The following is a 14,353-nucleotide window of genomic DNA, read 5'->3' on the forward strand; positions in this document are numbered from 1 at the left end:
AGCGGGACCTACTGTTCGAGGCAAAGCAGTACCAATCATACTTCAATTAATGCAAGCACCCAAACTTTTGTGTCACTTGTATCACTTTAGCACAAATCATTCTTTCTTTCTGTCTTTCTTTTATTTATTTAGTAATTAGTTAGTATTGGGTTGAGAATATAAAACTGGAAGAGGTAGATCATTTAAAGTTCTACAGATGTTTTTTTCCCTCAGGATGGTAGTGTACTAAGTGAAATTGAATTGAGGTGCAGCAAGCTTGCACCTGCGATCAACAATATTCTGTAAGAAAGAAGTGTGTTGTAGGACGAAACTGTCTTTAAATTGGTCTGTTTTTCCAACAGACTTTGCTGTGCGAGCGTAAAAGCTGGGTGGACTCGGCATATCTTGTTCATAATGGTAAATAAATAAATGAATGATTGCATTCTTCAGGTTGAAGGCTGGATCCACCATGAACATGAAAGTAGCAAGAATGATTGCTTGTACAAACATGTGGGAACAATGGAAGGAGGTTTCTCAAAATGAGGAGATAAATGCCAAGTTAGGAGTGAATTTAATGGATGAAGTTGTACTTATAATCTGGCTTGGGCGATGGGGTCTTGTGTGACAAATCAAGGCTACCTTGTAAAAGAATGATCTCAGTCATGGAGGGTAAGATTTAGGTCATAATGGTTACTCTGTTTTTCATGACTTTATGATAAAAAGTGTGGAACTAAAATAGGCCACTAAGATAATTACAAATAGAGAATTGTGGAGGCTTTTAGTTAATTTGCAGAGGCTTGGAGACTGATCACTGAACGGCATAACAGTCAATAATGAAGATCTTTGTAATGTAAATGTATTTATGAATTACTTTAATTGGTAAATTCATTAATTCATTTATTTATGCTTCAGGTCAATAATGAATATCTTTTTAAGGTAAATCTATATATGAATTAATTTAAATTGGTAAATAAATAAATGAATGATTGCATTCTTCAGGTTGAAGGCTGGATCCACCAGAAGCAACAGGTGGCAGGTGATGAAAGTTATCGTGATCCATCGAACTTGCAAAGCAAGATTCAGAAACATGCAGCATTTGAATCGGAACTGGCTGCAAACCGAGGCCGTGTTGGTGCAGTGACAGATGAGGGAGAGGCATTGATTGGAGCTGGTCACTTTGCTAGCATGGAAATTCAGACTCGGCTAGATGAACTGGAAACTGCCTGGAGAATGCTTCAAGACAACAGCCACTTAAAGAGGGAGCGTCTAAATGATGCTTACCAGGTAATCATAGTTATTTATAGAAAGACGGGAACTGATACAGTATTAGGATAAACATAATGACAGATCAGCTAAATTTCCATATAAAAATAGGGACACAAAGACTTATATGCTTTGTCATAATGGCAACCCATACATTGGGAAGCAATTCAATTTGAAAGGGATGTTTAAATGAAAAGTGTAAAAATTCCTTATGTTGTGCATTTCTGATTTAAATTACAATTCTTCCCACATGTTGTGTAAGAAAATATGAAGGAATTATATGGTTTGTATCGCCCTAAAATATATTTTATCTACTACCCCAACGAAGCTAGGTGTTTTCTAAACAGTTTTGCATTTGAAAAGTCTGTCTTTCCTGGACACTAAAATAACATTATTTTATCGCATATGTGTGAAAGAGTAATTTCACCACACACTTTATGGCCTACTGTATTATATCACTCCCTTCATAACTCAGCCGTAATATCTGAACTCATACGTAAAACCTCAATTTTGAACCTTATAATATAAACAAGTATTATGTTTCGTAGGTCGAACTTGTTCAGCCATTAGCTAAGGGGAAAAAGAACAGGGCAATACTGTATAATCTCGAATATCACCCTCCACCGAATAAGACCTACACCCTTATTTTGAAAGAACAAAAAAAAAAAAAAAAAATGAAGTCAAAATTATTTACTATCTGTACTAACACACATCAAATGATTAGAAAATACAAATAAAAGTAAACAAACATTTCCAGAACGATATCCAACGAGTTTATTCATCATCATCATCCGTACAAACTTCGGAACTTTCATCACCATCACCTTCCCACAAAATGTCTTCATCGCTGCCATCCATGGTATTAGAAATGCTACATTTCCTGAAGCTCTTCCGTATGAGGTCTCCAGGGATAAGATTCCATGCCGTCAATATCCAGGAACACATCAGCTGAACTTCCGGGAGCTGAATGCGACCAGTTGGCGTTAGTGTGTGATTATCAGCCGCCATCCATTCTGTATAGAGTTGTTTTCAAGGCTGCTTTAAATGGACGGTTCATGCAGACATCCAGCGGCTGTAGCATAGGCGTCATCCCGCCCGGAATGACTGCTAGGTCGGTTTTCCCATCCTTGATATGTTTCTTCACAGCCTCTGTTGTGTGGCTGCAGTAACTGAGAACAAGCAAGCTTGTTTGTCCCAATAATGCACCAGGGCGATGTTGCCAGACACACTTTACCCAGTCTTCCGCAAGTGAACTGTCCATCTAGCCGGAGTTCTGAGATCTGACGATAACTCCAGCGGGTAGATTTTTAGGAAGCGCCCTTCGCTTGAGAACAATGTATGGTGGCAATTTGGTTCCGTCGGCGAGAATACGCAACATTACCGTACACAGTTGTTTTTCATTACCACCTGTTCTAATGGTAACACTTTTCGCACCCTTAACATTCACAGTCCTGTCCACTGGCATTTCAGAGTAGACTGGCGTCTGATCTGCATTGCCAATTTGGGAAAGCAAATATGCATTTTCCTTCCGCAACCGAATTATGTGACGCTGAAGTGACAATAATTTCTCATCGTAGGCACCAGGAAGACTCTGTGAAATTGAGGTACGCCTTCGTACGCTCAACCCATTTCTTTTATAAAAATTACAAATCCATCCTCGGCTTGCCTTAAACCCTTCCAATGAAAGTTCCTTTGCGATCTCTAATGTCTTTAGCTGACATGTTTTGGTTGACACACCATATCCCAATTCCTGCCTTTCTGTCACATATTTATAGAGTTTTTTTTTTTTTTTCAATTTCTGGAAACTGTACTCAGTCCACAAAAAGCTCTATGATCACCACTACATGTTAATAGCACATATTTCTTCTTTCTCCAATCGTGAATACACTACTTGTCAATATCGTATTTCCTACCGGCGGCACGATTTCCAATCATTTTGGCTTCCTGAACTACTTTCAGTTTCTCACTCGCAGTAAAAGATCGCAAATGCTTTGTGGAATTCATGTTGATACTCTGAGAACGTGCGCGAGACTGACGTCAAGCGTAGAAGTAGCATATACTGAGAGCAGAGAGATCATTGTTGCCAAGCCGTGCTGGCGATGATGCCCGATTTACGCGCATTCGGAAAGATAAATTTCCCAAAATTTTAAATAAGACCTGCACCCAATTTTGGAACCGCTATTTTTGAAAAAACAGGGCAGGTGGTATTCGAGATAATATGGTAATTACCATTCATGGGCTACAATGCGTTATGGCCTTCTCTATATGCTTAAAGAAAAACATTCAATGATGAAACATAAAACCCAAGAGAATGTACTTTCTATAACAGTTTAAATGAAGGAATACCAACATTTCTGAAGTGTTATACATAACCTTCTTTTTAATATGTTTCTTTCCATGGAATTTGTATTTTTGTAATGATACATTGATAGATAAAATTATGTGTGCTACTTGTGTGATGTGAACTTTTTGCACTTGTGTAATTTGCATCTTCCCAATCATGCAAGAAAGGTTCACTTAATGCACAGTTTGCATAAATAACGGTTTTAATTCATTTTCTATCTCTCTGATCATTATCATCAAGTAGTTAACAGGAATTTTAATTCTTTAGGCATTGCTGTTCAACCGTACATTAGAGGAGCTGGAGAGCTGGATGGATGATGTTGAAACTCAGCTGCAGTCTGAAGATCATGGCAAAGACCTGACGAGTGTTACACACTTGCTCAAGAGACATACTGTTCTGGAGAACGATGTTCATGGTCATGGAGAGGCCCTGGAGCAAGTTAAAGACAATGCAGCCTCATTTGAACGCTCTAATCATTTCATGAGGGAAGAAATCCAAGAACGAGCTCAGTCTGTAAATAAAAGGTAAATAATATACATTTAACTACATGTTTGTACTACACATTACTTGAATATTTGTGTTCTCTCCAATAGTGAGTGCATATACTGCTTTACTCTGGAGTGTGGCATGCTGGTGACCACAAAACCATGTTGTGCTCTCTGACATACAGTAGAAGTCCAAATAGCGAGAATTCATAACAGTGAAAAATTTACTCCTTATAGTAGATTGTCGTTATATCAGAGATTTTGTACAAGTCAGGAAAAAACCCATATACATTAAAGTTGGTATGAAATGGCAATCAGTTTGTTCAAAACGTGTTTTTGCGGATGATGTACACAATGGCTTACTCATTTGTTATTTTTAAAAATCCAATACTACGTGAAAGTGCGTGTTTAATTTCATTCTGAAAAAATGATAGTATCACTCCTCACGTTTCTGTGGCAAACGTTTCAGTTTTATTATTCAAACAGCATCACCTAACCTTACTTAATCGTATATGTACCATGAAAACATATATCATGTGCCAGTAGAGTAGAGAAATGATAACCTTCTCGCTATAAATTTACATGATAATAATCTTTCTGAAATATAACCAGATGTGAGAAAATATAAACTAACCTCTGAAACCAATGATGTACTCTACCATATATTGAGGTGTAACCCATTCTTACTTTACTTCAGTGTATAGCGTTATTAAGCGATCGTTTACTTCAGCTCTTATTTTTAACAAGTTGGCAACTGGTATCGGACATGTTATTTATGCATTTATTATAAAAACATGTCCTTCTTTAATTTCAATTTTTCTTTACGGAACAGAAGTCGACGGATATTACTAATCAACTCCGACATCTTTGAATGTCGATGAGAGAGCTTGCTAGTGGACATAGCGAGGAAACGATACCAAAGATGATCGATCACATTAAGTATAATTGCTGGAGTGCATAAATATCAGTAACGAAAAAATCATGCATACTTAATCGCTTGTAATAATGGATGCGTGAGTGATACAGCTCTCGCTGTAACCAAAGGATAATACACAGTTTAATGTAGGAATTTTCAAGGGACAAAAAAAAAAAACTGTTCGTATGACGGTGTTCTTGTTATATGCCATACTCACTGTATCAGACTTGTACTGTATTTCAATCAATTCTTGTAAAATTTTTAAACAATATAAAAAAAAAACAGTGCAATGTTGCCAAGAAGGATAAAGAGAATCAAATAGTTTTCGATATATATTTCCTCCACTCGTGTGAGTATAGGAAAGGAACAAGCAAGTGCCAAATCAAGAGAGAGGGAGAGAGATGGGGGTGGGAGAATAAAGAAGGAACACACAATAGGATGAACACAATGGCAGGTCAATTTGCGGGAAAGGGAACAACAGAAATAGGAGATGAGGACATACATGGAAACATTAAAGGACAAGGACAATCTCTACATTTTCATACAGTGCTGTCTTCAAATACAAGGCTCTCTCCTCATCAGTTCAAGTTCTTCTACATCCATCACTTGTCAGCCCCTGACGAGCTTGTTTTTACTTCTCAGCTTCATGAGGAGGGCAGGTAACTTGACAGATCTTCAGTATTGATGCGGGATAAGTGTAGGATAAGAAGAAAGCCGGATAAGTTCAGGCAAAGGGAAGAAACATAAGACAAAAATAAATACAGTGATGAAAGTCTTCTTTCTTTTCCTGTACGTATCACATCAATGCTAAAGATCTCCTCGAGAAGCTGGGAAGCAAAAATGAGCTCGTTGGGTGCTGAGAACAGATGCATGTAGAAGAACTGGGATGGGCGAGGAGAGAGTCTTTGTATTTGAAAATGTGTAGATTGTCCTTGTGTTTCCATGTTCATCCTCGTCTTCTATTTCTTCCCACTCTGACTTGCCATTGTGTTCACACTGTTGGCTTCTCTCAGATGGTGTGGGAATAAACCGCACCTGCCTATATGCGCGCTTGCACTCACTTTTGCTGGCTCTTTCACACCCCCATACTTTCCAGCAGGTCCCTTTTCAACACATTTTTCAGTGTAGGTAATAAATATGGACAGTCATCGTCTTCGTTTACTCTACCGTCTACACTAATAACAAAGGAAACAAAGCCGTAGAATGTGGGTGCACCCAGTGATAGGACAGAGAAGTCAGGTGGGAGCATTTGCCACACTGTTTCATGACTTGAGGATGAACAATAAGTTTTTTTTAACTACTTTTGGATGTCAGTATTCTCCTTTGATGAACTTCTGCACACAACTATCTCCTTCAGGGAAAGCACCAAAATGAGGGATTCCATACAACCTGCTGAATGCCTGAGCTACTTACCAAATTTGTTTTTTCTTCTTGTCACACATATTCTTGAAATCACTAGAGATTTTGCAGCAAATATTTTCCATGCTTGTGTTTGTTCTTGATTTGTATTCTTCCAGATATTGGTCCCATACCATTGTTCTTTCTGACACTAAAGTTATCAAGTTTTCAATGTCTATTTTGGGCTCTATAACAACACAGCCGGGCTGAGTGGCTCAGACGGTTGAGGCACTGGCCTTCTGACCCCAACTTGGCAGGTTTGAACCTGGCTCAGTCCGGTGGTATTTGAAGGTGCTCAAATACGTCAGCCTCATGTCAGTAGATTTACTGGCACGTAAAAGAACTCCTGCGGGACAAAATTCCGGCACCTCGGCGTCTCCAAAAACTGTAAAAGAGTAGTTAGTGGGACATAAAGCAAATAGCATTATTATTATTTATAACAACACAGTAAATCACACAGACAAAACCACACAAATAAACTGCTAAATTGAAAATAAATAAATAATACCAAATTTAGCAACGCTTCGGGTGAGTGGGTGCAGATCTACTGACGATTTGCTATGTGCGATGACATTCATAAATAGTATTGTCTAGTAAATACTAACCCCGGGCACAGGACCACTTCTTACTATGGACGCCCCACTCAAACTTTTCTCCCACGCGCGGTTACTCTCCGCCTTCGCGTCATCTGAACGATTCTATATCAACAATCGGTTCTTAGTTTAGGCGGACCCGTGACTATGCGTGGAAGTGGGTCAAATATTCTCTCTCTGCTTATTCAAAAGCTTTAGACTACTTAGCTCCTATCTCTGTTCCCTGCTGATTGCCCTTATTTATGCTGTGCAGAGTACAAATAAAAGTTCAGCAAAGTACAGTAGAAGTCCGTTATAGCGAAAATTCACAAGAGCGAAAAATTCACTCGCTATAACGGATTGTCGTTATATCCGATTTTTGTATAAAAGTCGGAAAACCCTTCATGCACTTTAATATCGGTATGAAACGGCAATCAGTTTGTTCAAAACTTGTGTTTCCGCAGATGATATCCACACTACGGCTTACGTGTTTGTTATTTTTCGTAATTTGATACTAGGTGAAAGTGTGTGTTTAATTTATTTCTGAAAAAAAAAAATAGTAGCGTATTTCTCCGAATCCAAGATGAACCCCACTTTTCCCTTCAAAAAATTTAAATCAGGCTCAAAAAGAAGTGTGTCAAATCATATGAATGCCTTGTTGTACAGTAGGCCTACGCATTTTTAGACTATTTTTAAATGCCGAACATTGACTTTCGTCACGCCGTATTTCTCTTTTTTTTATTGCGGCTGCACAATTATTCTTTATTTCCGCGGGTTTAAGGATCATTAACTTAACATTGGCATCATAATACCGAAGAGAACTCGTTGAAAATTTTCCGGCAATACCTATTCCATGCGTCTCTACAATACAACGATCCATCAGGAAGTTATTCTTGCTGTCTATAAAACTGTTACTTTTACGCAGCGTCAGATATGACCGGCTACCGCTACACGCATGTCTCGCTTGTCGGGTTCAGCCAAATTCAGTGGCTAGCGATGTATAGGCCTAATCGCGAACGTTGAAAATCAACTAACGAGTTTATTGCGCCACGGTATGGCCATTCCGCCCTTCCGGTTTTCATGCACATACCTCACAATTTCACCTTCAACTTCTTTAAAGCGTCCTTGTTGCGGACCACTGAATGCATTTTTTTTTTTTTTTTTTTTTTTTTTTGCAGTACGCTTTTCTTTTTTTGTCTTCACGCTAATGCCAAATATTGGCTTTAGTTAGGTCTATGCCGTATTTTCTTGCGGCTGTACAATTATTCTACATTTCCAAGTGTTTAATAAACATTAACTTAAAATTGGCATCATAATATCGACTAGAACCCGTTGAAAATTTGCCGGCAATACCTTTTCCACGTATCTTTACAATACGACTATCCATCACGAAAATATTCCTGCTGTCTATAAATCTTAATTTTACTAAGCGTCAAGTACAATAGACGTGTTATGACTCTGCCACTGAGTAGCCATGGCTTTTCTAAGAATTCGAAGGGTCGCATGTTTTGATGCCATTCTGCAGATTTGAGAAACACACCGGCACTGCACAACCGGTTGTCGCGGCTAGTGATGTGTAGTAAAGAGGCGGTCGTTTATTGTCAACGAGTTCTGTGCGCGTGTGAAAAGAAGCAGCGTGGTTACCGCGGTAGTTGCTAGTGGTATCCAATTAACTTACTGTTAGGCCGCGAATGCAACAACCCTTGAGTTTAAAGTTAAAAACTTCATGATCGTTCCGTATTGAATAGATAAATAAGAAGATATACAATATTAGAAGGATCCACCTTTCAATACTTCGTTGTAAGTTGAACTAAAAAGAAGTCACAACTTGTTTATTGGGACCGGTTTCGACACATTACAAGTGTCATCATCAGCCAAATAGTAAACTTCAACTATATTTGTTTTCGGCGCAAGACAATGATGTTCCGTTTACTCTCTTGACTGCGATCATTGTGTTTTGGACATTAACTGAATTGCTACGATATCAATCAATGTTAATTTTTTACCTGTGTTCAATGTATTAGTTGTTTTAAGATCTTTATATCTTGCCCTACTTTACTATTTGGCTGATGACACTTGTAATGTGTCAAAACCGGTCCCAATAAACAAGTTGCGACTTCGTTTTAGTTCAACTTACAACGAAGTATTGAAAGGTGGATCCTTCTAATATTGTACATCTTCTTATTTAACCCTTGAGTTTTCGCATGAGATTCTGAGAAAAAAAGTATTGGGTTTGGAAAAATACGGTATCACTCCAGAGATTTATGTGGCAAACACCTCAGCTTTCTTCTTCAAACAGCGTCACTTAACATAACCGTATAAGTAGCCTATCATAAAAATGTTTTTGAAATGCATATAGAGAAATAACCTCCTCGCGAAACATTTACATGTAAATAGCCATAACTAGACGCGAGAAGATATGAAATATCCTCTGAAATCAGTGATGTACTCTGCCATATCTTGAGGTGTATCACATTCTTACTTAATTTCTGTATATAACATTAAAATTAAGATATCATTTATTTCAGTCTTTATTTTTAACGAGTTAATAACTGCTATTGGCCAAGTTATTTACGCATTTATTACGAAAACATGTTATCCTCTTTCATTTCGAGTTTTCTTTAGAGAACAGCAGTCGATGGGTATTACTAATCAACTCCAACATTGCCTTCGAATATCGACGAGAGAAATCGCTAGTGCACATAGCGAGGAAACAATGCCGAACGTAATCAATCGCAAGCAATATCATCACTAGGGTGCATAAATATCGGTAACGGAAAACGAGCATACGCTTAATCGCTCGTAATAACAGAAGCGGCAGTGATAGGGTTCTCGCTGTAACCGAAGGACGATACACAGTTTAATATAGGAATTTTGAAGGGACAGAAAAAGTCGTCGCTATAACGGAGTTCTCGTTATATGCCGTACTTGCTATAGCGGACTTCTACTGTACATATTTATTTTTTATTTCAAGTATTTATAAATGATCAACCATCTCAGCAGATCACTGTCTGTATATCTGACTCATTACCTCAGGTTCACGGTTTTCATCACCATTGAAGTAGTTGACTTGGACAGACAAAAATTGTATCATTCCGTGTTGCCATTGGCTTGTTAAAGCCTTGTGATGACATGCTCAACATTGCCCAATAAAATTAACTAAGACTTAAGACTATGCAAACTAAAACAGCACAATTGAAATGTCAAAATTAGTAGGCTGACCACGTGAAAGATATCCTGCGCAGTAGCTAAGACTGCACGATTATTACAGATATTTTTCCAATATCATCTCGTTCTGATGTGTCCAGCTGATTGGCGTAATGGTCAGCTTAGTGTTTTGGTTCAGTGGACCCTGGGTTTGTTTCCCAACTGGATCAGGGATTTGAGCAGTGTCTAGTTAATTCCTCTGGTTTGGGGACTCGGTGTTTGTTTGTTTTAGTACACATATCTTCATTTCATATACGATACCTCACGCTGCCAAACCACTACAGAAACATGCACTAGTGAACATATGCCTCCACATAGGATTGGTGCCTGGAGAGGCCTCTGGCTGTGTGAAATCCCCATAATATCAACCTCGACTAATAGGGCAAAGGCTGAGAAGGAGAAATCTTTTTCTGATATGCTGAATCATTAACACCACCTCTATTGAACATGATATTACTTGAAAGCTGAATTGATTTTTTCATAATTTAATGTTCACTTTTTAATTTGTAGAATTGTTGGCTTAATTCTTTTTTCTTTTATCCCCTGCGTCAAGGTATTGTTCACTTCAAGAACCTATGCAGATTCGAAGAGAAAATTTGGAGGATGCCCTTCTTCTTCATCAGTTCTTGAGGGACGTAGATGATGAACTTCAGTGGATTTCAGAGAAGGAGCCTCAGGCAGCTTCAACAGATCTTGGTTCCAGCTTGACTGCTGTTCAGAGACTACAAAAGAAGCATCAGGTATACAATAGAAAGTTTTATAATAAACTATTTCATTTAAATGGAGTCTCAAGTCTTTATGCATTGATTGTGAATGATTGAAATTTTTTTAAAAAAAACCTGAATCCAATATTGGAAAGGAAATCAAACTTTTAGGTTAATAAATTTAATACCACAAGGCATTCTTGAAAATTTTGGTAGCATTTTCTTTGTGCATGTAGTCGGTTTCTTCATGTTTTCCTTCTTCTCTTTTGTAGGCATTGGAAGCAGAGATCGTTTCACGAGAGCCTGTTGTTTCGGCATTATCATCTCGGGCTCAACAAATGGTACGCAATGGGCACTTTGCCTCTCAGCGGATAGATGGCTGTAGTGCGGAGCTAGTGGAGAGGCTAGGACATTTACGCGATTTGGCTAGTGTTAGACGCTTGCGTCTGTTGGATGCAGTCGAGTCACAGATGGTAAGTGGTCTAATGTGATGCTTAATTTTAGGTTCTTTCTATTTATAATGTAAGCCTTGTAGATCTGCTATTTGTATCATTATATGACATTTCACAAGTTCTCTAACTTACTCTCTCCATCCATTCAATTCAGTTGAATATGGCTCTTGGTCATCCTTTGGACCATGCATCTCCATTAAACTCTGTTCCAGGCAAAATCTTTCTGTGAAGTGATTGTCACGCCAGTATCTACTTCGACGACATCTAACCAGCATGATCTTGACCTTTCACTTCCTCTTTAGCCACCCACCATTCTGAGCAAATCTACTTTATCAGGGAGGTGCTTCTCATTACGTGGCCTAAGTAAAATAGCATTTTTCTTATTATATTCCCTTCAAAGGAGATTCGTATTACTAATTCTGGCTGTCCATGGTATTCTAAACATTCATTGCAAACACCAAAGCTCAGATGCGTTGATCCTTCTGTCGGCTTTCTTTGGGATAATGTTTCGCTGTGGCTGTAGGGAAAATGATGGCACTGATTAATTAATCTACATTTGGTTTTATTACTGATGTCCCTGCTTTCCCAGATTTTTTTTTTTTTTTTAAAGCTTATCATTGTGTTCCTTTCAGGTACCAACTGCAGTTTGACTTCAGGAGTGTAGTCACTTGTGTAATAAATTTTATAAAGAGGGAAGAGGAAATTCTTAACCACTTCCATTTCTTAATTGTTAATGCACTGTTAACTGAGATTCTCTGTATATTAAATGCAGCTGTGGTTACTTTTCGAGCTTAATTCCACTCTGGACAGAATATCTCAGTTTTTAGTATGAAACCTTGACGTGCCAAACATTGCCGTTCCTATATAACAAGGAATACTATTAAGCATGTACTTGTATATTGTTGCCATTGATGCTTTCACGGCCCATACTTACAGAAAATAAGATGAAATTCTTTGTTTCGCAGGGAACTTTGCTCTGTGTCTTCAGAAGAAAATCACGACTGTTCACGAAAAATGCTTCTTTATAGAATGAGGTTTGAATTTAGACGTTATAATAGAAGTGGAAATGGTACGTTCATTCATCACCAGGTGGTTCACCGAATGTTAGCGCTGTACTGCATCCGGTGAGCCATCTGGTGATGAACGTACCACTTCCACTTCTGTTATAACGTCTAAATTCAAACCTCATTCTATAAAGAAGCATTTCTCATGAACAGTCAAGATTTTCTTCTGAAGCCGCAGAGCAAAGTTCTCTGTGAAACGTAAAAAATTTCACCTTATTTTATTGACTCATATATTGTTTGCTATTCATTTGTGATGCAGACATAAGACCTTTGGAGGAAGTTATTGGCATCATGAACTGTTCAGAACTGAAATCATAACTTGTGCTGTTCTAGGTTGGGTGTGTTGTTTTGTTATTGTAATCCTAATGTGTAAGTATGTAGTTGTTTTCATCTTCGAAGTTGAGCATTTATTATAATTTAAGTAAATTCTTATGTGTTTCATTAGTTCTATGCAGAAGCGAATGAAGCGGAGACCTGGATTCGTGAAAAGCGTCCTCTGTTAAGTTCCAACGACTATGGAAAAGATGAAGACTCCGTTCAGTCTTTGTTGAAGAAATTGGAAGGAATGGAACGAGACCTCAGTAGCTTCCAGCACACAGTGGGACGTTTAGCTAAACTGGCTCAGGGACTGGTGGAAAGGGGTCATTTCGATAGTCAAAACATAACATCAAAACAGGTGAGTGGAGTAGGGTTAAATTTGAGTTCATATAGCCATTACTGTTTATTATTTGCATTGTATGGAAATAAAATTTCATAAATAGCAGTCCATATATATTTGTGTTTATATGATGATCACCTTCACAGCTGATATTACAGTAGAGTCTCGTTAATCCGAACTAATTGGGACCAGAGTCTGTTCGGATTACGAAGTTTTCGGATTAACCGAAAACATTTTCTAATAATAATGTTATTGTTTTTACTTTCCACTAACTATTTTTACAGTTTCCGGAGACGCCTAGGTGTCAGGATTATCTCCCGCGGGAGTTCTTTTACGTGTCAGAAAATGTACTTACACGAGGCTGACGTATTTGAGCACCTTCAATTACCACCGGACTGAGCCAGGATCGAACCTGCCAAGTTGGGGTCAGAAGGCCTGCGCCTCAACCGTCTGAGGAAAATAGTTTCTACAATACAATACATACTGTAATTTGAAATGTCCATTCTTTAGCAGTTACATTAATAAAATACTATATAAAATTACAGTAGGGTAGTTAATAATCCTTAAGAGGAGAAAACGACTAAAACTAGGTTAAAACTTGTCTCCTAAAACTACTAAAATACGGTAACAGGTTACACTTTTGCATTGTTCCCGGGATGCGAAAAGCTGCTTGTGATGTTTATTTAATAGTTCTGCCGCTCTCTCAGTGGTAGTGCTGCAGAACGTGAACCAGCGACTTGCTGATTGATGTTTATGAGACGCTGGTTTAACACTGCATGTTCGAGTAGGTTCCAATCACTACGGCAAAAGAAACTAACAGACTTTGTAAAGATAAACGACCAGTGATTGATGGTTTATAATGTGTAATTATACTAATTATATTTACATTAAGTTATTCTAGTAAAATATGACTAATAAAATGCAAGTAAATCTTCATTCTGTAATATGTTCTTTCATTTCAATAAGGAGATTTTAAAAAAAATTGAATATTTTAGTTCGGATTAACCAGACTTTCGGATTAACGGGGTTTGGATTAACAGGACTTTAGTGTATATGGAATTTAAGCATTCCATTTTGAAGAAATATCTGTAGACTAATAGTGAAAAGAAGAATAGGAGAATTTATAATCAGTTTGGACCAATGAAGTCCCCTACTATACAACACAATACAAATCGTAGAGATTCTTGTGCATTTTCTTTCTTCAGAGTATAATAGGTAAACTTCTTGTTGGACTTAGTTACATATATTGTTCATAATATTCTTCATAAAACTGATGTGTCTTGCAGGAAATGCTGACTGATATTGAACCAT

General features: G+C 37.9%; 1 protein-coding gene across 7 annotated transcripts in view; it reads left to right on the forward strand.

The window, feature by feature from the left end:
- Positions 1 to 14,353, forward strand: part of kst (spectrin beta chain, non-erythrocytic 5 kst) — a 621,462-nt gene that overhangs the window by 557,049 nt on the left and 50,060 nt on the right. For all 7 annotated transcript variants that reach the window (XM_067143517.2, XM_067143512.2, XM_067143511.2 and 4 more), the window contains 5 exons: positions 979 to 1,263; positions 3,854 to 4,110; positions 10,718 to 10,904; positions 11,141 to 11,341; positions 12,830 to 13,060. In XM_067143517.2, coding sequence (XP_066999618.1) covers positions 979 to 1,263; positions 3,854 to 4,110; positions 10,718 to 10,904; positions 11,141 to 11,341; positions 12,830 to 13,060 — 1,161 coding nt within the window. The remainder of the gene's footprint in view (positions 1 to 978; positions 1,264 to 3,853; positions 4,111 to 10,717; positions 10,905 to 11,140; positions 11,342 to 12,829; positions 13,061 to 14,353) is intronic.

Source organism: Anabrus simplex, chromosome 3 (genome assembly GCF_040414725.1).
Source record: "Anabrus simplex isolate iqAnaSimp1 chromosome 3, ASM4041472v1, whole genome shotgun sequence".
NCBI lineage: Eukaryota > Metazoa > Arthropoda > Insecta > Orthoptera > Tettigoniidae > Anabrus > Anabrus simplex.